Raw genomic sequence first — 24,644 nt, 5'->3', positions numbered from 1 at the left:
ACTGCATGTCCTGAAAAGAAACTCTGCCTGGGTGTTTTAAATGTCCCTGCCCCTTTCCCCATGAGATGCTGAGCCGTGATCCGCGCTCGGGAAGCGCACAGATCTCCTGTGTCCACCCTGGAGTGTTGACAGGTGCAGCCGAGCTGTGCTGCCAGGGCCTCGGCAAGGGAAACCGCCTCTGTCGCTCCGAAAGTCCCCTTGCCTCTTCCCGGTCCACGCCCTCCCAGACCCGGCCCTTGTTGCCACTGTGTTGCTGCTGAGTTGGGTTCCCCGCTCCAGAACCACTGAGGAGGCTCCAGTAGTTTGCACGTGGTCGCGTCTAGCCCTGTCCACGCAGCTCCATGTTTCTGAGGTTCACCCCGTTGCCATGCCTGTCCCCGGTCGGTCCATTTCGCTGACCAGCAGCATTCCTTCCATGCACAGCCCACGTCTGTTTCTCTGTCCACCTGCTGATGGGCAGTTGGGTTGTTTTTCAGTGTTGGGCTCTTACGAGCAAAGCTGCCGTGAACATTTGTATACAGGTGCTTGTGTGGACTTCTGTTCCCATTTTCTTGGGTAAATGTCTGGAATTGGGACAGCGGGGACAGATATTAACTGTGTTTAATTTTGGAAGTGGTTGCCAAGTGGGGTACGTTTTACCCCCTTCCCACCACCTCAGCTGCACACTTAGTGTATGCCAGTTGGCTGGAGCTGGGCAGAAAGCCAGCCCGTCCAACCCTGGGTCTGGAGAGGGGCCCCAAGGGGTGCCCTGGTCCCTAGAACAGGATGGGGCTGTGTGGTTCCTCCTGCCCAGGGCCTTGTGGTTTCTCAGACTGGTGATGGGAAGAACCTTCATGCCCCAAGGGGCTCTGCAGAAAGCATCCTGTGATGAATAGGGTTGGACAACGGGGGATGCTGTCTTCTCTTTAGAAGTGTTAAGTGTGTGTGGCACAGCTTGAATGTCCTGCAGAAAAGAATCGGATGCTGCTCGCTTGCCCTCCCAGGGCCTTCCGTGCACCCTGAGTGTGGGGTGGGCTAGGGCTTCTGGAGCCCTGGAGCCTGGCAGCAGAAGCTGCTCACTGCTGTGGGACCCTCTGGGTTTCAGTCTCCCTCGTGTCCATGGGGTGTTCCCCAGGGTCCCTGTTGGCCCCACACCCGACAGTCTGGGGCCAGGCAACTAGGCTGAGGGAGGAGTCCCTGCACCACACTAGTTTGGGTGGGCACAGGGCTGGCTCTGGAGACGCAGCCTTTGCCTGCCGGTGCCTTTCAGGGTGACACTTGAGCTTTGAGCTTTAGTTCTCCTGTGTGAGGTCAGCTCAGGAGTCCCTCCCTTCCCCTCGGGAGTCAGGGTGTTGCGTTTAGGCACTGAGGGAAGCTCAGGGTCTGGGTCTGGAACCTGTCCGTGCCCCTGCTCCCCACTGCTGTTCCTTCAGCCCTCCCTCTCCATGTCTCCTGCTGGGGCAGCCTCCCTATGCAGCATCCCCTCAGAGTCCCTGGAGCAAGGTAAGCCTTGTCTCCCTCCAGAGCCACCATCTGCTTCCAGAGTGAAGCCGTTGTGCATCTTTCCGGGGCCTGTTCCATGGCTGCTGAGGGCCTGGTCTCCCCGTCTTCAAGTCACAGCCCATTAGGGCTGGGAAGGCACTCAGGCCACGTGCATCCCTTCAGCAGCGTCTGGTGTGTGTGCATGCCTGTTTGCATATGTATGCACATGTGTGTGTGTTTGCTTGCATACGTATACATATGTGTGTGTGCTTGCATAAGTATGCATATGTGTGTGTGCTTGCATATGTGTACATATGTGTGTGTGCGTGCTTGCATGTGTGTGCACTTGCATGTGTGTGTTTGCATATGTATGCATATGTGCGTGCTTGCATATGTGTGCATATGTGCGTGCGTGCTTGCATACATATGCATTTGTGTGTGCATGTTTGCATATGTGTGCATGTGTGTGCTTGCATGTGTGTGTGCATGCTTGCATATGTGTGCATATGTGTTTGCATATGTGTGTGCTTGCATATGTATGCGTGTGTGCATATGCATGTGTGTGTGTGCTTGAATATGCATGTGTGTGTACATGTTTGTGCATATGTGTATGTGCTTGTGTGTGTGTGTGTGCTTGTTGCATACGTATGCACATGTGTGCAGCAGGTGCTAGGGCACGGGGGTCCCTGCCATGGAGCCTGGCATGCCTGCCACCTCAGCTCACAAAAGCCTCTTCAGCATCCAGCCATGAGGGCGTCCCCCTGAGAATCCTACCCTAGCTCACGTGGATTGAGGCCCTCCAGGTGCCCGGTCTCTGCTCAGCACTTTCCAGGAGTTATCCACGTGATTTTCACGGCGGGGGTTGGGGTGGGGGGAGGTGGGGAGTAAGCAGGAGCTGCCGGGAGCCTGAGGCCACCCAGTGTGTGCAGAGCCAGGCCCTGGCAGTGGGCAGAGGGAGCCTGAGGCCACTTGGTGCGTGCAGAGCCAGGCCCTAGTGGGAGGGGTGGGCAGAGGGAGCCTGAGGCCACCCAGTGCCTGCAGAGCCAAGCGCTGGCGGGAGGGGTGAGCAGAGGGGCAGTAGCATCTCCAGTCCATCTCCAGGTCAGGCCACGAATGCAGCTACGCCTGAACACGAGGCTGGAGTGGGCACGGTGTTCAGGGCTGGTTCCTGCTGCTGCTTCCAGAAACAAAAGGTGACACTTGTCCGCAGGGGGTTCCCACGGCCCTTCCTTGCTGCCACAGAGCCCTCGGAGGACTCGGGCGGCCCTGGCACTGTGTCAGGTCTCCCACCCTGCAGCCGACACATGTGAAGCCTCTTCCGGTCACGGTGTTCCCAGGGAGGAGACAGACATGTGTGTGTGTGTGTGTGCGCTTGCATATGTGTGCACGCCTGCACTCGTGTGTGTGTGTGTGTGTGTGTGTGTGTGTGTGTGCTGCCTGAGGCACACACATCTGTCTAAGGTTGGAGATGTTGAAGTGACTCCCTCCCCTCAGAAGCTGCCAGTTTTGAGTGTGGCCAGTACTCCCCTGCCCCACGCCTCTCCAGAGAGAAGAGCAGGCTGTTTTCCGAGGCATATTCCATCTTCCAGGCAGGGACTTGTGGAGCTGTGACTTCTCTGTGGTGTGGTAGAGCTTGTCCTCCTTTGGAAGGGGAACAGCATGGGTACAGGGGTACAGTTAGGTTAAGGAGCCTCATGGCAAGGGCCCACATTCAGAGCAAAGCAGGAAGGACCTTACATCACTTAGAAACGTGGGCAGAATCCCTAAAGAGACGCTTCGTTGAGAGAGGCCAAGACCTCGTTAAGACGGGAAATGCCTTAATCCTCCCCTGGCTTGGCATAAAATACCAGAGACACATTGCACCAAGGGCAGGTGAGGACGTGAAGCCACGGGGTGGCGGCCGGGAGAAGCAACTTGGTGAGTGTGCACAGCTGAGGCTGTGTCTGCTTGAGGAGTGCCCCACGCAGGGGCCTGTGGTGGGTGCTGGGAGACACAGCAAAACAGTACCGCTCCGTGCATGAATGCCTGAAGTTGGAAACAGTCCCCATGTTTGTCAGCAGCAGAGTGGACAAATGAATTGTGGTGCCCAGAACCCGCAGGACATGGGACACGGGAAAATGACGCACACCCCAGGAGCAGCAAGGAAGCCTGTTTCTCAGGAGCACGCGCTCAGTCACAGAGTGAGGAAGAGAGCCAAGAGTGAGGAAGAGAGCCAAGGCAGTGAGCAGAGGGAAAGCCAGGGGCTTGCTTACGTTGCCAGACCGGCCGCCAGCCCCTGCCCAGCCCTTGTCCCAGCTTCAGGATGCCTCCCATCTGCATCCAAAGCTTTGCTGTTTGGGGAGAGCATTGTGTGGAAGCCCCAGATGTGGCCGGGCTCAGCTGGCAGCGTCACAGCTATGTTCCTCTTGTGGTCCCCCAGCAAGTCAAGGTGGCTGAACAGGATGGGGCTTGGGTCTGTGAGCGATGCTCAGCAGACACAGGATGGAGGAGCCCAGAGAGAATGGAGGGGGCGGGTCAGGTTCGTTCACATGCTCAGGCTCGGGAAAGCCAGGCAGGCCCAGAGCGATTCTTTAAGGGTTAGGGTTCAGATTAGGGTGTTTAGGGTTATGGTGGTTAGGAGGTTAGGGATAGGGTGTTTAGGGTGAGGTTTAGGTGGGTTAGGGGTAGGGCTAGGGATAGGGTTAGTATTAAGTATTATGACATACAATTCGAGGGGAAATAACCAATTTTATGGTACTTTCTGTTAGGATTACCATTCCTGCTTTCCCTCTGTTGCATGCTGTGTATGAAAGAAGACGTGTGTAGATTTCCCGATCTCTCTGCCACAACTCACAATAGATCCAGCTTCTTACAATAAGTCTTACACCTTTAATGAAGTGAATCCACAACTAAACTCCCTTTCTGGTATCTTATTTAAGGAAACAGGGCAAGGCTTTCTTGTGGATAAACAAAAATAAGATGAATGATTTTTGAACTATAGTAGTCAAATCTATTAGAGTATAGATTTTTGAACTATAGTAGTTTGCGAGAGGTGTCTCGCAAACTGGGGAAGAATGAGGAGTTGGGCAGACAGATGCCTGGAAGAACTGGGGAGTTGGGGAGATGGCTGCCTGGAAGAATTGGAGAGTTGGGGAGACGGCTGCCTGGAATAACTGGGGAGTTGGGCAGACGACAACCTTGACTTTTTCAAGTAGCTCCTTTTTCTCCCCTGAGTGACTCAAGTTCTCATGTTCTGTGTGTGATGAGGTGAAGACTTTGGGAATCGCTCAGGGGCGGCAGGAGGCTCAGGAGGTGCCAAATCTTCCCAGTTGAAGGCAACACGGAATATAGATGAGCAGGTATCTCAGGAAAAGTCAGCGACGCAGCTTCTGGGAAGCAGCCACAGAGACTGGCGGGGACCTGGGGATGAGGACGGAGGCCTCAGTGCATAGTGGACGGTCTTGGGCCACAGAGGCTGGCGGGGGCCTGGGGATGAGGAGGGGACTTGCTGGGTAGGGGGTTGGGGGAGGCCATGGTGCACAGTGAAGGGTCTTAGGTAGCAGGGGAGGGTCTGTGCTGGAGGCACATGCCTGCCTTGCGGGGGCCCACCAGAAACAGCTGACCAGGCAGCAGGGTGTCGCCGGGGCCCTCCACAGGGCCACCCAGCAGGGTAGGGTGAGGGGTATTGAATGCAGGCCAGTCCCCCCAACAGACCCACAGAAATGAGCCAGTTTGCACCCAAAGCCACTGAGAAATTGAAATAGTGATTTGAGGCCCTTCCTGCCTTTGGAGAGGACAGTTGGATGGGGTAATTCCCAGACAGAGGTAGCCCAGTGCCGCCCTCACCTGTGTGTGGGGTCTGCCCCTTTCCCAGGAGCTCAGCCTGGAGCCAAGGGGGCTGGAAAGTATCAGCCAGGAAGAGGGTCTCCTGGTTCAAGCCTGGACACCCCACCCTGCAGAGCTGGGCTGCAGGGGGAGGAGGGTTGGGGTGACAGCACCAGCCGCCGGGCAGGGTTCTGTGGGGTTGTGTGATCATTTCCTCATCAGATGCCAGGGTTTCCACGCAGGCATGGAGATGGGAAGCCCAGGACCATCAGAGACGTGGCCCTTCAACCAGCTCTGGCTCCAGTGGGAGTGGGAGGGAGGTCAGGCCTGCAGCTCTAAAGGTTCACATGAGATCCTGGCGCACCTGAAAATAGAACACTGACAGAAACAGCTCAGAAAACTGTTCTCTAATCCCAGAGCTTAGGAGCCCGTCTGGCGGGTCTGAGCTCCTGGCAGGAGCCATCCAGAGCCGCGTTCTCAGGAGACCGACTCTGACCTGCTCGCAGCACGCGATGAATAATGCCAGTGACCTCTTGACTGAATTCCCAGGAGACTGGGACCACAGCGTGACGTCCCCACGTCGATGGCTGCAAGGTGGGGCTCCCCCAACCCCACCCCCACTGTCCCTGAGGCCGAGCTTATGCAGAATTCCAGCGCATTCAGGCTATGTGGCGGAAGTGTGCCACAGAACCCCGGGGCGCGGGTCAGCTCTCACAGCCACATCAGCACGTCTTCAGAAGGAGTGGGGTCCGCATGGACATGAAGCCCTCACAGCCCTTCAGGTCAGGGATCACTGCCCAGTGAATTTGCTGCCACCTGCGGGGAACATCTTCCTGTTTTCAGAGCTTTCTGGGCTTTAGAATTGGGGGTAGGGGATTGCAGGCCTATACTTTAATCCCAGAAAATCGGGGAGAGGCGAACAGATGGTGTGGAGGAATGGGGGCTTTTCTCACGGACATATTTTAAAGTAGATGTTTTACAAAATCCCAGTGAGTGGGAGGTCCAGAGGGAGGCTGATGAGGAACAATTGCCCCTCACTACAGACCCGCCTCACTGCAGACCTGCCTCACTACAGACCCGCCCTACTAAGGCCCGCCCCACTACAGACCTGCCCCACTACAGACCCGCCTCACTAAGACCCGCCCCACTACAGACCCACTACAGACCCGCCCCACCACGGACCCTCCCCACCACGGACCCGCCTCACTAAGACCCGCCCCACCACAGACCCGCCTCACTAAGACCCGCCCCACCACAGACCCGCCTCACTAAGACCCGCCTCACCACGGACCTGCCTCACTAAGACTCGCCCCACCACAGACCCGCCCCGTCACAGACCCGCCTCACTAAGACCCGCCCCACCACAGACCTGCCTTATTAACATCCGCCTCACCACAGACCTGCCTCACCACAGACCCGCCTCACTAAGACCCGCCTCACCACAGACACGCCCCACACAGACCCGCCCCACTAAGACCCGACCCGCCTCCCCACGGACCACTAAGACCCGCCTCACCACAGACGCGCCTCACTAAGACCCGCCGCACTAAGAGCCGCCCCACCATAGACCCGCCTCACTAAGATCCGCCTCACAACAGACCCGCCTAACACCCGCCCCACCACAGACCCGCCTCACTAAGACCCGCCCCCCCACCACAGACCCGCCTCACTAAGACCCGCCCCACCACAGACCCGCCTCACTAAGACCCGCCCCACCACAGACCCGCCTCACTAAGACCCGCCCCACCACAGACCCGCCTCACTAAGATCCGCCTCACCACAGACCCGCCTCACTAAGATCCGCCTCACCACAGACCCGCCTCACTAAGATCCGCCTCACTACAGAGCAGCCTCACCACGGACCTGCCTCCCCACGGACCGCCTCACTAAGACACGCCCCACCACAGACCCGCCTCACTAAGACCCGCCCCACCACAGACCCGCCTCACTAAGACCCGCCCCACCACAGACCCACCCTCACTAAGACCCGCCTCACTGCAGACCCACCTCAATAAGACCCGCCCCACCACAGACCCGCCCTACTAACACCCGCCACACCACAGACCCGCCTCTCTAAGACCCGCCCCACCACAGACCCGCCTCACCACAGACCCGCCACACCACAGACCCGCCTAAGATCCGCCTCACCACAGACCCGCCCACCACAGACCCGCCTCACTAAGACCTGCCTCACCACAGACCAGCCTTACTAAGACCCGCCCCACCATAGACCCGCCACTCCACAGACCCGCCTTACTAAGACACGCCCCACCACAGACCCGCCTCACTAAGACCCGCCTCACCACAGACCCGCCTCACTAAGACCCGCCTCACCACAGACCTGCCTCACTAAGACCCGCCTCACCACAGACCCGCCTCACCAAGACCCGCCTCACCACAGACCCGCCCCACTACAGACCCGCCTCACTAAGACCCGCCTCACTAAGCCCTGCCCCACCACAGACCTGCCTCATTAAACCCGCCTCACTAAGACCCGCCTCACCACGGACCTGCCTCACTAAGACCCGCCCCACCACAGACCCGCCTCACTAAGACCCGCCCCACCACACACCTGCCTCACCACAGACCCGCCCCCCACACACCCGCCCCACACACCCGCCTCACCACCCCACCTCACTATACCCGCCCCATACACCCGCCTCAGTACACCTCACCACAGACCCGCCCCACCACAGACCCGCCCCACCACACACCCGCCCCACACACACCCGCCCCCCCCACACACCCGCCTCACACACACCCGCCCCACCCGCCCCACACACACACCCCCCACCACACCCGCCTCACCACACCACACACCCGCCTCACCCACCCGCCCCACCACACACCCGCCTCACAGACCCGCCCACACCACACACCCGCCCCACCACACACCCGCCCCACCACACACCCGCCTCACCAGACCGCCTCACTACACCCGCCTCACTACATACCCGCCCCACCACACACCCGCCTCACCACAGACCCGCCTCACCACATACCCGCCCCCCACAGTACATACCCGCCCCACACACACCCGCCCCAACACACACCCCCCCTCCCGCCCCCACAGACCCGCCTCACCACACACCGCCTCACCACACACCCCCCCACCACACACCGCCCCACCACACACCCGCCCCTCACACACACCCGCCTCACCAGACCCGCCTCACTACATACCCGCCTCACACCACCCGCCCCACCACACACCCGCCCCACCACAGACACACCCCGCCACCCCCCGCCCCACACACCCCCCCCACCACACACACCCGCACCCGCCCCCCCATCCACCACACACCCGCCCCACCACCACCACACACCCGCCCCACGCCCCACTCACACAGACCCGCCCACCACCACACACCCCCCCACACACCCGCCCCACACACACCCGTCCCACCACTGACCCGCCCCACCACTGACCCGCCCCACCACACACCTGCCTCACCACAGACCCGCCTCACCACAGACCCGCCTCACCACAGACCCGCCCCACTATAGACCCGCCTCACTGAGACACCACAGACCCTCCTCACCACAGACCCGCCCCACTAAGATCCGCCTCACCACAGACCTGCCTCACCACGGACCCGCCACACTAAGACCGGCCTCACTAAGACCCGTCTTACTAAGGATCCGCCTCACTATGGACCCCCCTCCCCACTAAGACCCGTCCCACTACGGACCTGCCTCACCACGGACCCGCCCCACTACGGACCCCCCCCACTAAGACCCGCCCCACTAAGACCCGCCTCACTAGGGACCTGCCTCACCACGGACCCGCCTCACTACAGATCCGCCTCACTAAGACCTGCCCCACTATGGATGGAACCGTCTCACTACAGACCCGTGGGCCCAAGTGGAACAGGCCGGTCCGGGCCCCACCTGAGGCTGCCAGGGCCGAGGAGATGCGGATGCTGGTTCCAGGTGCCTTGGGAGCTGGCCTCAGGTTCCACCCTGGCCCTCTCGCCAGACCCCATGTGACACAGCCTCCAGCCTTCTGTCCCCTGGGGGGGCCCTTCAGCTCTGGTATTCAGTCAGAAATCCTAACACACCTTACTTTCTTTTGTTTATTTATATTCTTTAGTTTTGTGCACACTTTGAGGAGTTGATTTAGAACAGGTTCAAAGTGAAAAAAGCCTCAGCTGATGTTATCTCTGGGGGCTGGGGAGGGTGTCAGGGACATTTGGTGGCTGAGAGCGCGTCACTGCTACTAAATGACTCCGTTTAACACCAGCCGTGTCTCCGTGTCTCAGGCACTTCTGTGAAATGTTCTCAGAACCCTATGGTGACTGTGGCACACCCAGCAGGCCCGGCCAGCAGCCGCCGCCCACTGCCAGGGCCCAGCCACCCCGGCTGTTGCCATTCTTTCATAGGGTTTCCTTCATTTTAATACTTGTCATTTTTCTAGAAAACATCTGTTTTTATAAAACAAAGGAGGGGGAATCAAGTATTTTAACCACAAAGTATATATACTGGCTTTAGGCGTCCATCACTTCGTTGACAAACTGAATGCTGAGAAAGCTGAAGGCAAGGAGGCTTTTGCGGATGTGGACCTTGAGCTGTGTGTTCAGGAGACGCACAGGCCTCAGGGAAGCTCACGCCAGACGCCAGCCACTGGGACCATGACCTTGGCCCAAGAGTGGCATTTGTGGGAAAAAGAAAACTTCAAGAAAAACACCGCTCCTACTTCTCTTCCTTCTGGAAGGACGCAGAGGCATCCAGAGTAACTAACTGTTCTGCGTCCACCAGAGTCACGTCTCTCTGGGAGGGCTGGGCCGCCTACGCCAGCACCTGCTGCACCCCTATGTGGTCTGGCGAGCAGTGCCGGTCCCCACAGGGCAGCTTCTTCATCAGCCGCCGGAGCTTGCCGGGGAAGCTCTGGTTCATGTAGCGGTAGAGAAGCGGTGTCACGAAGCTGCTGGAGAAAGCTAGGAGTTTAGACAAATCCTTCACAAAGTGCAGCAGCCCCAGGTAGTGCGCGTCCATGGGCTGCCCTCGCGAGATGAGCACTGTGTGCCCCAGCAGGACCAGATAGTGTGGCGTCCAGAGCCCAAACTGTGTGCACACGGTGGCCACCAGCAGCCTGTGTGCCGAGGGCTCCAGCCGGCCTGTGTCCCGGTCCAGGGGTGTGTCCTCCCTGCGGACGCGGGAGAGTAGCACCAGCGCATAGAGGGCAGCCAGTGCAGGCACCACATAACCAATGAACACCAGCGTGGCGTCGGCGGCTTCTGCGTTCTGCATCTTGGCGCACTCCAGCGCGCGGGTGGACACATGGCTGCAGATGTAGAAGAGCAGCGAGGAAAAGCTGGTCAGCAGCGCACCGCCCCACACAAAGCCGCACACGTGCCGCGTGTTGTACACGCTGGCCATGTAGGTCCGCGGCAGTGCACGCTCGATGTAATGGTCGAGGCTCAGCAGGGCAGTGGAGTACATGGCCACCAGTGAGGACACATTGAAGGGGATCTGCAGTGCCACGTGGACCTCACCGCCTGCGCTCCACAGTGCCCACTGGGAGCTCGGGGGGCCGAGCAGGTGCACAGGGGCCAGGGCGCTGAGCACCAGGCCCGCCACTGCCATGTTGACAAAGTACACATCTGGCATGGTCATGCTGGCCTTGCTGTGTAGGTTGGCCAGCACCAGCAGGGCGTTGTAGCACAGGCCCACTGGCACGCCTACCACCAGGCCCAGCAGCGACAGCAGTGACAGCCCCAGCTGCAGGTCCTGGCAGGCAGGCAGCTCCTCCGCCAGCCCTGTGCCGTTGAACCAGCCACAGCCCCACATGGCAGCCGGCGAGGCTCCGCGACCCTGCAGAAAGAAGGAACAGGTGGTCAGCTCGTGTCCCCTCCCAGGACCCTGGCTCAGAAGTGCTGCAGGTACAGGGGCGCCTTCTCGTGGCGCAGGAATAGCTGGAGACCACAGAGTGAGACTGCCTCAGGTGCATTTCTGTGAAAATGAAGTTGAGCATTGAAAAATGGCCGCATCAGGTCCTGACCGGGGGCTGATGTGGCTGCACTCATTTCAGCAGCTGGGGCTGGGTACCAGAGAGGGAGCCTGGCATGCCCCACATGCTCAGTCAGAGCCCACTGTTTGTGGGCTGCTGCAAGGCCTGGCTGGTCATCCTGACTTGGTTGGACGGGCCCCGCACTATGATTCCTGAAGTTTACTAGGTGCCTGTGGTGTTCGGATCCTGCCAGTGCCAGGAGGGACAGGCAATGTGGACGGTCAGCCCTGTGCCTCCCTCCCTCACGGCAGCCCAGGACCCGGCACCTTGGAGTCCTTGCAGAGCCTGGGCTCCAGGGAGGGTGACCTGTGGCTCACAGCCCAAGGAGGCTCTGGGGACATGGGGATATAGCCGGTCTTGACGTCACTGAACGAGAACCTAGCGGCTGGAGCCATCCTAGAGTAAGAATTCTGCCCCCACCAAAGCACAGGCATTCCTCGGGGACCTGCAGCTATCTCGGGAAGCCTGATGTCCAGCATGTCATTTGGTCCTGGCTGACCTCCTGCTCTCAGAGTGGATTAGAAAAGCATCTCAGGCAGACGAGCAGATGGCATCGTTCCTGTGCCCGGAGGCGGGAGCAGTGCAGAGGCTGGCTGCGGGAGCGGGTCCTCATCTGCCACCGGAGTCCTGCCACTGCAAGACCCACACCACACACGGGGCCACAGCAGGGTGGGAAGAGGAGGCTCGGGAGGAGGAGAGTACAGAGGGGCCAGGGCCCGAGGCCCCCAGTGCCAGTAGCAGCGTGCGCCCCACAGCAGGCAACGTGGCCCTGGGGCTAAGCATGCAGGCAGCTGGCAGATGGGCGGGTGGGTGGATGTGGGAATTCCTATCCAGAGGCTGGCGGGCAGGACGGGAGGTGTAGGTCATTGTGCAATCCTGGTGAATGCCACCCAGCAGCCGCAGTGAGGGTCAGGTGGTGACAGGCATGCAGAGCTAGGCCGTCGCCAGGTGTGCCCAGCCACAGTGCTGCCGCAGCACCCCCAGGTCCTGGCCCCCCAGCCCCTGCTTCTCACATGCTCACCTTGTCCAGCCCCTCGCTAATACATCTTGGCTAGAACCTCCTGGGCCGGGCAGGCGGCAATCTGGGGGATGTTGGTAGTTGGGGGTGGGTTCTGGGCTCCACTCGCCAGGCCAGCACAAGCTCCAGACAGGATACACCTGCTCCAAGCACAGCAGCGGGGGCCATTGAGGGGGGAGGCGTCCGGGCTTCTGTGGGCTTCTCCCCTCCTGCTGCACCAGGGTCCAGAGGACGGGGTTCTTCGGGATTGTGGTCCCCCACACCCCAGCTCCTGCCTGCGAGGCTGCATGGCTTTGGCTGTCAGAGTGGCAGCCCATTTTGAGGACGTCACTGCCCAGATTCCACTTGAGTCCCCAGGAAACACCGGCCACTGCGACTGAGTGTCAGTCAACAGCCTGGCCTGGCCTCACGGGGCGCCCAGGGCCCCCAGATCTATCCAGGATCTGTGGTTAGAAGATCGGAGCGGGAGGGCTGTCTCGCTGTGTGCCCTGTGTGCTGCCTCCAGCCACTGACAGGAGGGCACCCCTGGCCAGCCGCCTTTGCCTCACAGAGCTTGCCAAGGGCCGGGACCCCTCAGTGTGCTCCGTCTTGGCACCCCTTCATTCCCTAGAGATGCCGGCTGGTGCCCGCGTCCCCTCTCCCACCTGCGCTACACAGAGCCCCCCGCGTCCCCTCTCCTGCCTGCACTGTACAGAGCCTCCCACGTCCCCTCGCCCACCTGCACCCTCTCTGCGCTGCACAGAGCCCCCCGTGTCCCCTCTTCTGCTTGCGGGCACCACAGGCTCTCACCTTTACTTTGTGGCCCGAGCCTCTTGGTGCTGTGGGCCCCGGACACTGTCGGTGAGCAGCATGGCGGGACAGAGGTGGCCACCAGAACTCTGGTGAGGACCTGCACTGCTGCGCTTCTCTGCAAACCCGCAGGCTCTTATCAGCAGCACGCCTGGCCTCCTGCGCGTGCGTGTGAGGGCCCCAGGATGCAAGCACTTGTTTTCCTCTGGTAAGTTCCCCGCAGGGCCTCTGCCTCCCTTGGCAGGCGCCGCCGCCCCTCCCTCCTGCTGTTTACAGCCGGGTTCCAGAAATGAGGGGCCGTGCTTGGACGGGACCGCACTGCAAAGCGAGCACAGCTGGCCTCTTGCCCCACCTTTCTGATAGCCTGGCTCCTGGGGATGTGGCCTCTCCCTGCAGGCCCCTGTCTGCATTGCTGCAGGGCATCCTACCAAGAGCCCAGGGGCAGGTCAGGCAGACACGTGTCCAGGTCCATGCAGCCGCTCCTGGTGTTCAGTGTGCTTTAAATGTTGGTTATGAGCCCTTTTTTCTGTGAAGAAATCAATAGAAGGGTCTACTGTCGAGCGAAGGCCTGGCCGTGCTCACTCAGCCCACAGGACACAGGAGCCCTTGGAGGCACAGCGGAGGCCGAGGGCAGGCTTGGGTCGGAAGCAGAGAGGGGAGCACGTGCATCTGGTGTCTCCGTGCACAGAAGGGACACGGGCATGGCCAGAGAAAAGCTGAGCCGGCCCCACACACACAGCCTCCTGCAAGGGCTGCTCTGCTGGGCTCTCCTGCAGGTGGAACTGTGCGGGGCCAGCCTGTTGCCCACCGCACCCCTCCTTGCGGGGAGTCAGAGAGAAGCTGCCTGGACTGCTAATGCCTGCCCCGCCGTGAGGCCGAGCCAGAGGGAGGCGGCCAGCGTCTGTGAGGCTAAGAATGGCTTGATTCTTGGGAGGTGGTCACGTGAAGCAGGATCTGCTGGCATTTCCTCCCTGTGCTCACGTGCGTCCTACTCGCCGTGTCTGAGCTGGCCCTCGAGTGCGTGCTGTCACACCAGCTGGGACCTGGGAACGCTGGCCTCCAGGTGGGGTTCGGGTGGAAAGTTCTCCCGTGTGCATTTTTGTTTACTGGTAGCTGACAAATACTGAAGGATTTATAAGCTTCCAAAGCTGCAGGTTGTTCTCTGTGCAGTTCACCAGGTATCAATGATGAGGATGGTTTCTATTTCCAGTGAAGGTTACAAGCCAAATGGTACCTGTTTTCCTTCACTCTCCATCGGTTGGAAGGTGATGTGCTTTGCATGTTTTCCCAACATTCTCCCCAGAGTCCTCCTTTTACCAGGCATTACCTGGAGATCTTGGGAGGGAAGGCAGCTGGGGGCGGGTTGCTCTGTGGGCTCTGGGGGACATTCTAAAGCCAAGGAGGTCAGGTTTCCACCTGTGTCAGGAGCTGGGCTGAGAGGCATGGAAGGAAAGCAGGTCAGCAGAGTGTGAGGAAACCCTCTTCTCGGCCACACCTGGGTGGACAAGCCTCCATGGCCCACCTCCTCTCTGGCGGGGCTCATGGTAGGAACAGGGGTCCCTGTGAGTGCCCTCCAGGAGCTGGTTTGAGAATATACTGCCTGCGGGCTGTTAGCCATGGCTCCCAGAGGAGTGAGCATGAGGTGTATGGTTTTTTTGTTTGTTTGTTTTTGAGACAGAGTCTTGCTCTGTTGCCCAGGCTGGAGTACAGTGGTGCAATCTCGGCTCACTGCAACTTCTGCCTCCCAGGTTCAATCGATTCTCCTGCCTCAGCCTCCCGAGTAGCTGAGATTATAGGCACCTGCCTCCACGCCCAACTAATTTTATATTTTTAGTAGAGACAAGGTTTCTCCATGTTGGCCAGGCTGGTCTCAAACTCCCATCCTCAGGTGATCTGCCCGCCTCGGCCTCCCAAAGTGCTGGGATCACAGATGTAAGCCACCATGCCCAGCAAAGTGTACATTTTGCAGGCTGGGAGCCGCAGGTGGTGCCCACAGGACCACAGCGTGCCAGGACCTGGCGAGTCGTGTGAGCCAGTGTTCCTGCGTCTCCTGGTCACAGAAGACTCGTGACGCGTGCCCGACCCTCACAGCCAGCCCAGCTCCCTGTCACTGAGCTGTTCCAGGCAAATTAGCCAGGGTCCTTTCCTGCCCAAGGCTCTGGGCGCTGCCGTAGACACCCCTCCCCTGCCATCGCCGCACCTGCGTCCAAGTGAGGGTGATGGCCTGGGCCCCACGTGCCGCAGAGGGGTTCTGTGGGAGCCTGGACTGGCCCAGGTGGGTGGAGCCTTCGACTCTTTGCCTGTCTGTGGTCCCCCGCTTGCCTCTGTGCCCCCTGCTTGCCTCTGTGCCCAGAGACTTCCTGTTCCAGGCTGCCAGGCTGTTTGGGGAAGCGGGGCATCCTGGAACTGGAGAACAATGGCCTGGCCTCTCCCCCCGCCAGGCAGGTCTGCTGTGGCGTCTTTCCCGTCAGCCACGCGCTCTGCTGACTTCCTTCAAGGGAAGGAGGAACGGGGAGCCAGGTGATGGGAGACTTAGAGGCTTGGGGAGAGCCCAGATGAGCCTGGTCAGAAGTGGGCTCTTTTCCGACACGAAAGCCTGAGTTTGTTGCAGTGGCGATGAAAGATTCCAGAGGCTCCCTCCTCAGAAGGCAGGGGAGACAACAGAGAAGGGCTGCCTGCCCCCCAGCCCCGTGCTGCAGGCCCCTCCTGGGCCAGGCTCGAGGAGCAGAGCTGGCACGTGCCCTCCAGTCACCCATTTTGCTCTGAGCGCTGCCTGCCCAGCGGCGGGGTTGATATTCAGCTTCCGGGGCCCGCCACTGCACCCTCAGCCAGCAGGGACCCTGTGGGCCTCTCCTCCAGGCCAGCCCCACCTTTGCACTGAGAGACCACCGGCTTCTTCCCCAGCTCCTGGCCACCCTCCCAGGCCAGGCCGTCCCTGGCAACTGCTCCTTCCTGGCTCCCCTACCCCCTCCGCCAGGCCCTGCTCCTCCAGCACCTCCAAAGTCACACTGCTGGTTTCACTTCCTACGTCCCACTGTTACCACCAGCATCTCCCCCTGACACCCTCCCCCATGACTCAGTACCTGCCACCCACACGCAGGTCCCTCCCCAGGCCCATGTCGGTACCAGCACAAGCAGCCCCAAGGGCTCCCCCAGGGAGGCACCCAGGACTGGGCCCTTCTCAGGTGAATTTCCCCAGCCGAGCTGGACGCTGCAGGTCAGCCTCACCTCTCAGGAGGGCACGCCTCGATGCAGGCGCTTGCTGAGAGGCTCCTCACCCACTCAGCCTGGAGCAGGCCTCAGGGTCTCTTAGGGACAGTGACAGCATCTCGGGCCAGGAGGGGAGGGGCCGCAGGCAGCATCTTGGCTGGGAAGGTGGAAGGAGCTGGCCCTGCCTGGGCCTCAGCTGTCCAAGATGGCCCAGTTTCAATCGTTTTATTTTCTCTATAAGAGAATTGATTAATGACACAAATGGGATTCATCTACCCTCTCCTTCTCTTTCTATTTTTTTGTTTGGATCCAGGATCTCCCTCAGTCACCCAGGCTGGAGGGCAGTGGTACAGTCATAGCTCACTGCACCCTCTGCCTCCTGGGCTCACGCGATCCTCCCATCTCAGCCTCCCAAGTACCTGGGACTACAGGCATGTGCCACTACAGCTGGCTAATGTTTTCATTTAACATTTTTTGAGACAGGATCTCACTATGTTGCCCAGACTGGTCTCAAACTCCTGGGTTCAAGTGACCCTCCTGCCTCAGTCTCCCAATGTGCTGCGATTACAGGTGTGAGCCCCTGTGCCTGACCTGTTTTTGTTTTTTAAATTACTCTCATAAAAAGGGCCAGCCTTGCACCTACCACCCCTCCTTCCCAATCCAGTGGTGGCTGACATGCGGGAGATATCTGACCAGTCTCGTTTGGATGGGGTGAGAGGTCTTTACAGCTTCAAGGCCAGGCCCAGGCCATGGGCTAGCAGTGGACAGGAGAGGAGGGCTTAGAAGGCCCAGTGAAAGTTGGAGGGTGTCAGAGCCCAGGGCTGTCCTCAGAGTGTACAGCCAGCTTGGGAGACATGAGCAAATGTGCTCCCCATGCTGTGCGGGAAACTGCTGCACCCCTCACGAGCTCAGAACCTCAGCCTGCCCGGCTCAGGGTCTCCCAGCACCTGCTTAAGCAGAAGGGGGGCAGAGCTGGATGCCAGGTACACCCCAGAGGGCTGGGGCAGAAGTGACATTTCCACACAGGAATCCTGAGCGGACCGAGGTCGGGACCCAGTGTTGATGGGAGGCTGGCACCCCGTGTTCTGGGGGCAGCAGCTTCTCTGAGCAACGGGAAGGGGCCTGGGCCTCTGCCCACACGCTGCTGGTGGGGCCTGGGAGCTATATGAAGCCTCGGGGAAGTCCGGGTGTGCTGGTGCCCTCTGCGGCGCAGGGGTGGCCTCTGGGCCCCGTGAGCAGCCATCTGTGGGGCCGCGTACTCTCACCGAGGCCTCTGCTGGCCTGCGGGGTGACCTCCGCCAATCTGCCCATCCCCCTCTCTGATGGCACAGCTGCCATCTCCAGCGGGCTAGGGTGAGGCCCAACTAAGCAAGAGGCTGGGAAGGATAGGGGTGGAGTTTCTCCGAGACCCCCTGAATGTCAAGCCTTCTGGGTTCCTGGTCCCGCCGAGTGCCTGTGGATGTAGCTGTTTCCAGAGTGCCCCTCCTTGGGTCCGGCTGTACCTCTGTGTCATCTGCTGAGCGGTGCTTACTCCTAACGCGTGCTTGTGAGGATAGAAGGTGGGGCCTTTTCTTCCAAGACCCCGTGCTGGGCTCCAACTGCGATTTCCTGGGAAGATGCTTCCTAGGCTGCGGTGTTCCAAGCCCAGGAAGGCTGCTGGGCCTCACTTCCTTGCAGGCTGTCCCGTGTCCATCCACCTGCACAGGGTGCAGGGACGCTGCTTGCAGAGCATCGCTTAGAGCTGGGAGTCCCAGGCTCAGGGCTTGGAGAAGCTGGGGCAGCTTGAGAAAGGAAAACCAAGAAGTGTCAGACTCCCAAGCCACAGGGACCGATGGGACAGGACCCTTGGTTGGCTTGGGCAGCCCGTCCGGGCAGCTGTCCCTGTTGACTTGGAAGTCCTTGGATGCACCCGCCGCAGGTGGATGGCTCCCTGCTCTGCTCTGAGCCTGAGCAAATGCCCTGGGGATCTGTTCTGTTCCTGATCTAAACCTGAGTGTGTCCAGCTCCCTGGAGAGCCCCTGACAGACCGCCTGTGACTTTGGGCCACTGTGCCTGAGGAGTCACTGCCCACAGGGTGCACAGGCAGGCTGGGACGGAAAGGCCGCCCAGTGGTGCCGGCCCCTGTGTCCCTGCACAGCCCCCAGCCTGCAGCCCTGTGCTGACGGCAGGTCTCACACTGCAGATGACTCTGCTTGTGGTTCAGAGTGGGGCCCGCCGTGAGAGCCCTGCCAAGGCCTGGCCCACCAGAAAGACCTGGCAGGGCCTGTGTGTCCTGAGCTTTGGGGGCTGACAGTGTGAGGCAGCTCTCCTTCACTGTCGGGGTCGGGTGGCTGCTGGCTGCTGGCTACTGCCAGGCCTAGCTGGTAGGAGGGAATCGGGAGGGCCCAGGTGCACAGCTTCAGCTGTCCCTGCCCGGGCTCCTCGCACGGGACCTTGGTGGCTTCTCTGTCATAGAACCCAGTACAGTGGTGCCCAAAATTTGAACGAAAACAGTCCTAAAACTGTTTTCCTACTTTGAGAAAGCACCACTGATTCTAGATGCTGCCTTGACCTCTGGCCTAATTCCTCCTACCTGACACGAGGGAACATTAGACAGGGCTTCGTAGTAAGCCTGCTTGTAGGACAGCCCATCCCCTGCCATCTGCAGGAGCCTGGGTTAGTGGCGGGCAGCAGCAGGAGTTGACATGAAGCACTGTAAGAAACCTCCTTGCCCTCCGTCTTTCTGGGAAGGAAGTGGTTAAGGGCCTGGGCTCTGGAGCGGGCAGCCAGCATGTGTACTGCAGGCCAAGCTTTTCCAGTCCTGGCTTGCACACAGGTGTCTTTGCAGGCAGGTGACTTTCTTGCTTTGTGCCTCAGTTTCCCCAGGCTTAGGAAAATCCTCATTGAGACAGGAACGTTAAATAAACCAACCCACGTGAAGCATAGGAAGGTGCCGGCGCTTGCTCCCTGTCACCAGCCCTGGCCTGGGATGATGACGCCTGCGGATCTTTGGCCTCCTCCCCAAATATGAAGGGCAGAGGAAACTGTTTTGTGACCTTTTACTCAGAATCTTTGTGAACAGACGTGTGTGCGGGGGAACTGTGGGGCAGGGTGGGGTGACAACATCATGGGCCCCACACTGCCGGCGAACGTGGAGGAGGCAGCCCCCAGGATGCACCCTGTGGGTGGTGCTTGCACAGGGAGCACAGGGTCAGACGGCGGAGGCCGGGGGAGCGCACGGTCAGACGGCGGAGGCCAGGGGAGCGCACGGTCAGACGGCGGAGGCCAGGGGAGCGCACGGTCAGACGGCGGAGGCCAGGGGAGCGCACGGTCAGACGGCGGAGGCCGGGGGAGCGCACGGTCAGACGGCGGAGGCCAGGGGAGCGCACGGTCAGACGGCGGAGGCCAGGGGAGCGCACGGTCAGACAGCAGAGGCTTTGCAGAGTTTTATGGTCTTTATGTTCTGGATTCGGGCTTGATACCAACACAGTGAATTCCCGATGTTTCACTAGTACTAAACTGGAGTATAAACACTCGCTTCCCTGGCCTGTGTTCACCGCTTTCAAAGGAACTTGGGATTGGGAAGGAGAATCTGCTCCAGGGGTCCTGGTTCTCTTTGGTTCATAACTCATGAAAATGTCTGGAGCCAGCGTGTGGCTGTGGAAACCACGGCAGCGTGTGGACAGGGGCGACAGGACCCCGTCAGGCCAGCTGTCAGGAGCATATTAAGTGAGACGTTGGCATCTTTCTTCCTATGTCTTATTTAAAAAGAGCGCAAAGTGCTATCAAGCAGCCTGTTAATAATGAACGTCTGTGAGCAGTGAGATGAACTTGGCTGAAACCCGGGGCTAACTTCGATAGGGTTTCCCAATAGAAATGGGCTGCCCCAGGCCTGTTCAGAAGCAGCAGGCCTGGAGACAGAGGAGGCTGAGTGTGGGGACGGTGACCACCCCCTCAACCTGAGAGGCACCTGGGTCCCTGTGTGTGTGTGAGAGAGAGAGCACAGTAGTGCCTGCACTGCACGGAGCTGGCAGAAACAGAAACCAGCAGAGGAATCCTCTGCTCCAAGGGGGCTGAATCAGTTTCACAAAAGCCATCACATTTGACGTTGCTGTCCCTGTTAGTCAGGAAGTTCTTTTCTCTGTTGCTCAGGGCCCTGTCAGAACTGGGGCCGGCAAGTCCCACGCCCGGTGATCCCCGCGAAGTTTCCGGGTGCTCTTTTTCACACTGTCTTTTGCGGATGTTGATCCCTTGCCTAGAACACCCTTTCTCGCTTCCCCTCGTTCTCTCAGCAAACACTGACTCGTCCTTGACATTTTATTTTGGGCATCAGCACCCCTGGGAGCCCACCTCTGACCACTGTCTCCACACCCCTCCGCCAGTTGTGCTGGGTTAAGCCTGTCTACACATCCATTTCTTTCCCCTGTACTTGGAGCTCTTTGCAGGCCTGGGAAGCTTTTATGTGTGCTGCAGCAGTCTGGCTGACTGTTGGATGAAAACCGTGGAAGGGGATGTATTCAGTGACGTAAAAGGCTTTTCCCCAAGGTGAGTGATCTGATTTCCCCACAGAGTAGAAAGGAGAGCAGGCAGGGTGGGGACTTAGCGTTTCTTATTGTCCCAGGACAGTTGTCGAAGCTTTAGAGCCTTAGATTTGGGTGGAAATAGAATTGCGAGGCCTCAGGCACTGCATCCTCAGAAGGATGGCAGGAAAGGAGTATGAAGGCCACGGCCAGCTCCTGGCTGAACCTGCCATGCACCATGAGACGCTCAACCTTGGGTGAATGTTCTAGAACAATCAAAATGCTTTCAAAATGACTCTGGAATGTGTATTTCCTTTTGTAGTAATGAACCCAGGCTTTAGCAACAATTAACACCCAGCTCTTGGGAGCCAGACTCTTAGGAAAGGCTGTTGTTTTCATAGGGTTTCAATGTGGAGAGCTTACGTACACTGATTCCTATCTGTGCCTTCCTGGGCTGTGATAAGAAACGGTTCATTACGTAGATGGGTGGTTTTGATTTTTGTAGCCTTTTGCTTTTTACAATTCCAAACTGCAGAGTAGTGCAAGTAAATCAGGTGACTTGGCTTAGACTATAACCAAAGAGCATGCCTGTCTTTCTCCATGGATAATAGTGAGCATGTTTGTGGCTCCAGGACGGGCTCTGGGGGCTGAGACCAAGCACCTTGCTGGGCCAGTGGACCGGCCGGGCACCTGTGCCAGCAGCTATGGGCTCCAGTTCCCTGGAAGAAGGTGGAACAGCATTCTTTTGTTTACTTGGGCTTTTTGTTCCCTAACTTGGTGTGAGGCTAATTCCCTTTCCAGGTACAGCAGACCAGGGAAAAACAGAAACAAACAAAAAAGACTTCCTCAGAAATTCAAGGACCTGGCCAAGAAGAGAGAGTCTCCACTGCAGACTCTGGGCAGGCTTGGCCCCTGCCCGGGCTCCCCAGTCGAGCCCGGGTTTACTAGGCGTGGCCTTACCTGCAGGGAAGTGCTGTGAGCCACAGATCTTATCACCACCTTGGTTCTTTCCCAGGGAGGAACCAGCAGGTTATTTCTCCTCATAACACTTGCTGTGGTAGCAACAGTGGTCTGCAGGGCTTGCTCTGGTTCCCATTAAAATGGGGAAAGTCCTTGGCCTGTGCAGGAAGGGACCCGGGTATGGCTCTGTGGGGATGCACAGACACCTGCCCCACTCCACCCTGTCCCTCTGCTGCTCAAGGGGGTGTTTTGTTTGCACATGGAGGCTCCTGGGTAGACAGCATGCGTCTAAGAAACTGACTTCTGGTCCTGGGCAGCATCTCATTTTGGGATCTCAAATTAGAGAGAAAAGTTATTGTTCTACTCTCCAGACTGGGTCCCCTCTCCTCTTTGCTACCTACATGGTGTCTTGGGGTTCTGAGCCTTTGAGATCCCTGGACAGATGTGGCCTAACTGGGCAGCCTAATGCTGACCAGTTGGGCGGGCAGGTTAGTGAAAGTCCTGGAGAGCAGAGGAGCTGGCAGGCGGGAGAGAATGACTGGGAAACGCTGTTGAAAGAAAACAGCACCATGGGATCGTCGTGTGCATGACACGGTCAGCCAGGTTCTCTGGGCGAGAACTCCCTTCTGCAAAGGCAAGGCCTTGCTGTGGTTGGGTCTTTAAAGGCCAGGTGGCGGTTGTTTTTTCAGGATTCCAGATGACATCCTAGGGGCTGTGAGAGCTGCAGCTCCCCAAGGAGCCCCTTCTTCTCCCTGCCCCAGTGAGCAGCATGTCCCTCTTCTGACTGTAAGTTACACGAGCCTATTTCCCCATGCAGCGGTCTGTGCAGTATGCCATTTATTCATTGTATGATAGATATAATCAGCCTTTACATCCTAACCTAAGACCCACATGAGTTACGTGCCCTTTACCCTTCTCTCTTCATCAGCCTACTAGGGGCTTATGAAGGGACTCCAAGTCAACTTTCATATTTACATTCTGTTCTAAGTCTGCATTCTTCTGTCCTCCATTCTCGGGATATGTCCATGCTGACTAGAGAGGCAGGATGACACATGGATGTCAGCACGGATGTGTGTGGCATCGGGCAGTGAGCATCACTGCTCTGGCCCCGACCTCTTCTCTGTGAAAAGGCATAACAGTATTCAATACATATGAACTATGTTCTTAAGTCACTTGTCTTCAGAGGCCTTCTTCATTGAGGAAGACACCAGGGATTCTGGTTGGGGAGCCAGGCCGTGCAGTAGTTCTTGAAAGAGCTGCACCTGTCATGGGTACTGTGAGCGTGCACTGGTCTAATTATTAACAGTACCTCCGTTCACTCTCAACGGTGCCCCAGTTAGGACGATAGAATATCTCATCACCACTATGCGTGAGGAGCCTGGGAACATGGTCAGAACCGTTTTACTCATACAAGTTTGCAGAGGCCTTTAAAGAAAGCCTCTTGCCCCTGTTACTGAATGCTGCCCTCTGCTAGATGCTGCAGGTAGCAAAAGATAAAAGATGTGCTGTTCCGTGTGGACAGGAGCTGGCTATTAAAAGTGGAATGGAGGACTCAAGTACATTTTCATAGGCAGGGAAGAGATCAAAGGTGACAGCCACTGCTCTGGATGACAAATACAGAATTATCCTCAGGTCCACCATGTAGCATGTGTGCAGAGATAAGCCACTGTGACCAGTCACATCAAGACACACAGACTGATGCCTAGTTTAGAGAACTGACTTGCCAGGTTTGTAATATTAACTTAATAGTGGGTTTCCTGCTGCTGGTAGTGGTGGTTTGGCAGCTGGAGAGCACTGCCTTCCAGTGAAGCTTTGAAAGAGCTGTCCCATGCCCTGCCAACTGTCCAAGACAACTGACAGCAGATCCGACATCTCCATGTAGACACAGTTCCAAAACTCACTTTAACACGCTATTCATAGAAGGGGCCGAAAGCAGTCACCATAGTGGCCCAGGAGAGCAGGATCAGTGGTGCCCTGTCGGACATGGGCAGAGCCAGTGGCGGCGCTGAGCCGCCTACGCTGGCAGCAGATTCAGCTGCCATCACCAGGTTAATGACCGAACGCCCGCCCCTGGGGCTCAGCTCCGAGGGCGGCCGGAGGACAGCGGTCCCCTCCCCGCAAGGGCAGGGCGCCCCGCAGTGGGCAACTACCAGAGGACCCGAGTCCCATTAAGCACAGCGCCCGCCATGGGAGCCGCAGCAGCTCGGGGCTGACTCGCTCCCCAGGCGGAGACCAGGGTGTGCCCCATCTACCCCACCCAGGCTCCCGGGCCCCACTCACCGGCTTGCTGGGCTGCGGCCCGCGCAGTCGCCGCAGGGCGGGCAGCTCGGGCTGGAGGAGGCGGCTGGGCTCCCGGCCGGGCTCACGGCGCGCACGCTGCCCGGGCCCTGTGTACACACGTGACCGCCGGCCCCGCCCCCTGCCCTGGCTCCGCCCCAGGCCGCCGAGCGGCAGCGATGCCTGGCCCCGCCCCCAGCCTTGGTCCCGCCCTGGGCTCCGCCCCCAGCCCTGCCCTCGCGGCCAGACAGCCGGGGGACCGCTTGGACCAGTGCGGTCGCGGGGCGGTGGCGGTGGAGGCGGCGCTGGTTGTGTAACCTGAGACCAGCCATTTGACGAGCTCGTGCGCCCGAGATTCCCTGTGGGAGGACGCACACCCAGGGCTCTTGGAGTTTTTGAGAATTCTCTTAGTGCCAGTCCGGTTTCTTTTTACGGGCGCTGATGCCTGTTTTGTCGAGTCAGAATATACCCTTATCTGCAGGGTGCAAGCCCCACCGCCCTCCAAAGGAAATGAGTGACTGCAAGCTAGTCCTTCCAGGTACACCTGCCCCTCTTTCTTCCCCAACGTTTGCTTGCTGTTTCCAAAGTCATCAATTACTTCCTGGTTTTAGGAGTT

At 58.8% G+C, this 24,644-nt stretch overlaps 2 protein-coding genes across 6 annotated transcripts in view; one reads left to right on the top strand and one right to left on the bottom strand.

The window, feature by feature from the left end:
* The first annotated feature begins 544 nt into the window (after window positions 1-544).
* Window positions 545-24,644, top strand: part of C3H7orf50 (chromosome 3 C7orf50 homolog) — a 57,814-nt gene continuing 33,714 nt past the window's right edge. The window contains exon 1 of one of the 2 annotated variants that reach the window (XM_050784276.1): window positions 545-583. In XM_050784276.1, coding sequence (XP_050640233.1) covers window positions 560-583 — 24 coding nt within the window. In that variant the 5' untranslated portion in view covers window positions 545-559. Of the gene's footprint in view, window positions 584-3,140; window positions 3,356-24,644 lie in introns of those variants that run through there. The other variant, XM_050784272.1, reaches the window with a different exon arrangement.
* On the bottom strand, window positions 9,331-24,183 carry GPR146 (G protein-coupled receptor 146). 4 transcript variants are annotated; one of them, XM_050784267.1, is made up of 5 exons: window positions 24,032-24,183; window positions 16,311-18,073; window positions 13,083-13,608; window positions 12,297-12,433; window positions 9,331-11,079 (listed from the first exon to the last, which is right to left on the bottom strand). In XM_050784267.1, the coding sequence occupies exon 5, from the start codon at window positions 11,053-11,055 to the stop codon at window positions 10,054-10,056; it is 1,002 nt and encodes a 333-aa protein (XP_050640224.1). In that variant the 5' UTR covers window positions 11,056-11,079; window positions 12,297-12,433; window positions 13,083-13,608; window positions 16,311-18,073; window positions 24,032-24,183; the 3' UTR covers window positions 9,331-10,053. The 4 variants fall into 4 exon arrangements, with proteins under 4 accessions (XP_050640224.1, XP_050640225.1, XP_050640226.1 ...); XM_050784268.1 differs by lacking the exon at window positions 12,297-12,433; XM_050784269.1 differs by lacking the exons at window positions 16,311-18,073; window positions 24,032-24,183 and having other exon boundaries at window positions 13,083-14,656.

Source organism: Macaca thibetana, chromosome 3 (assembly GCF_024542745.1).
Source record: "Macaca thibetana thibetana isolate TM-01 chromosome 3, ASM2454274v1, whole genome shotgun sequence".
NCBI lineage: Eukaryota > Metazoa > Chordata > Mammalia > Primates > Cercopithecidae > Macaca > Macaca thibetana.
Note: the sequence above shows the minus strand (reverse complement) of the source record. Positions and strands in the feature narration are given on the sequence as shown.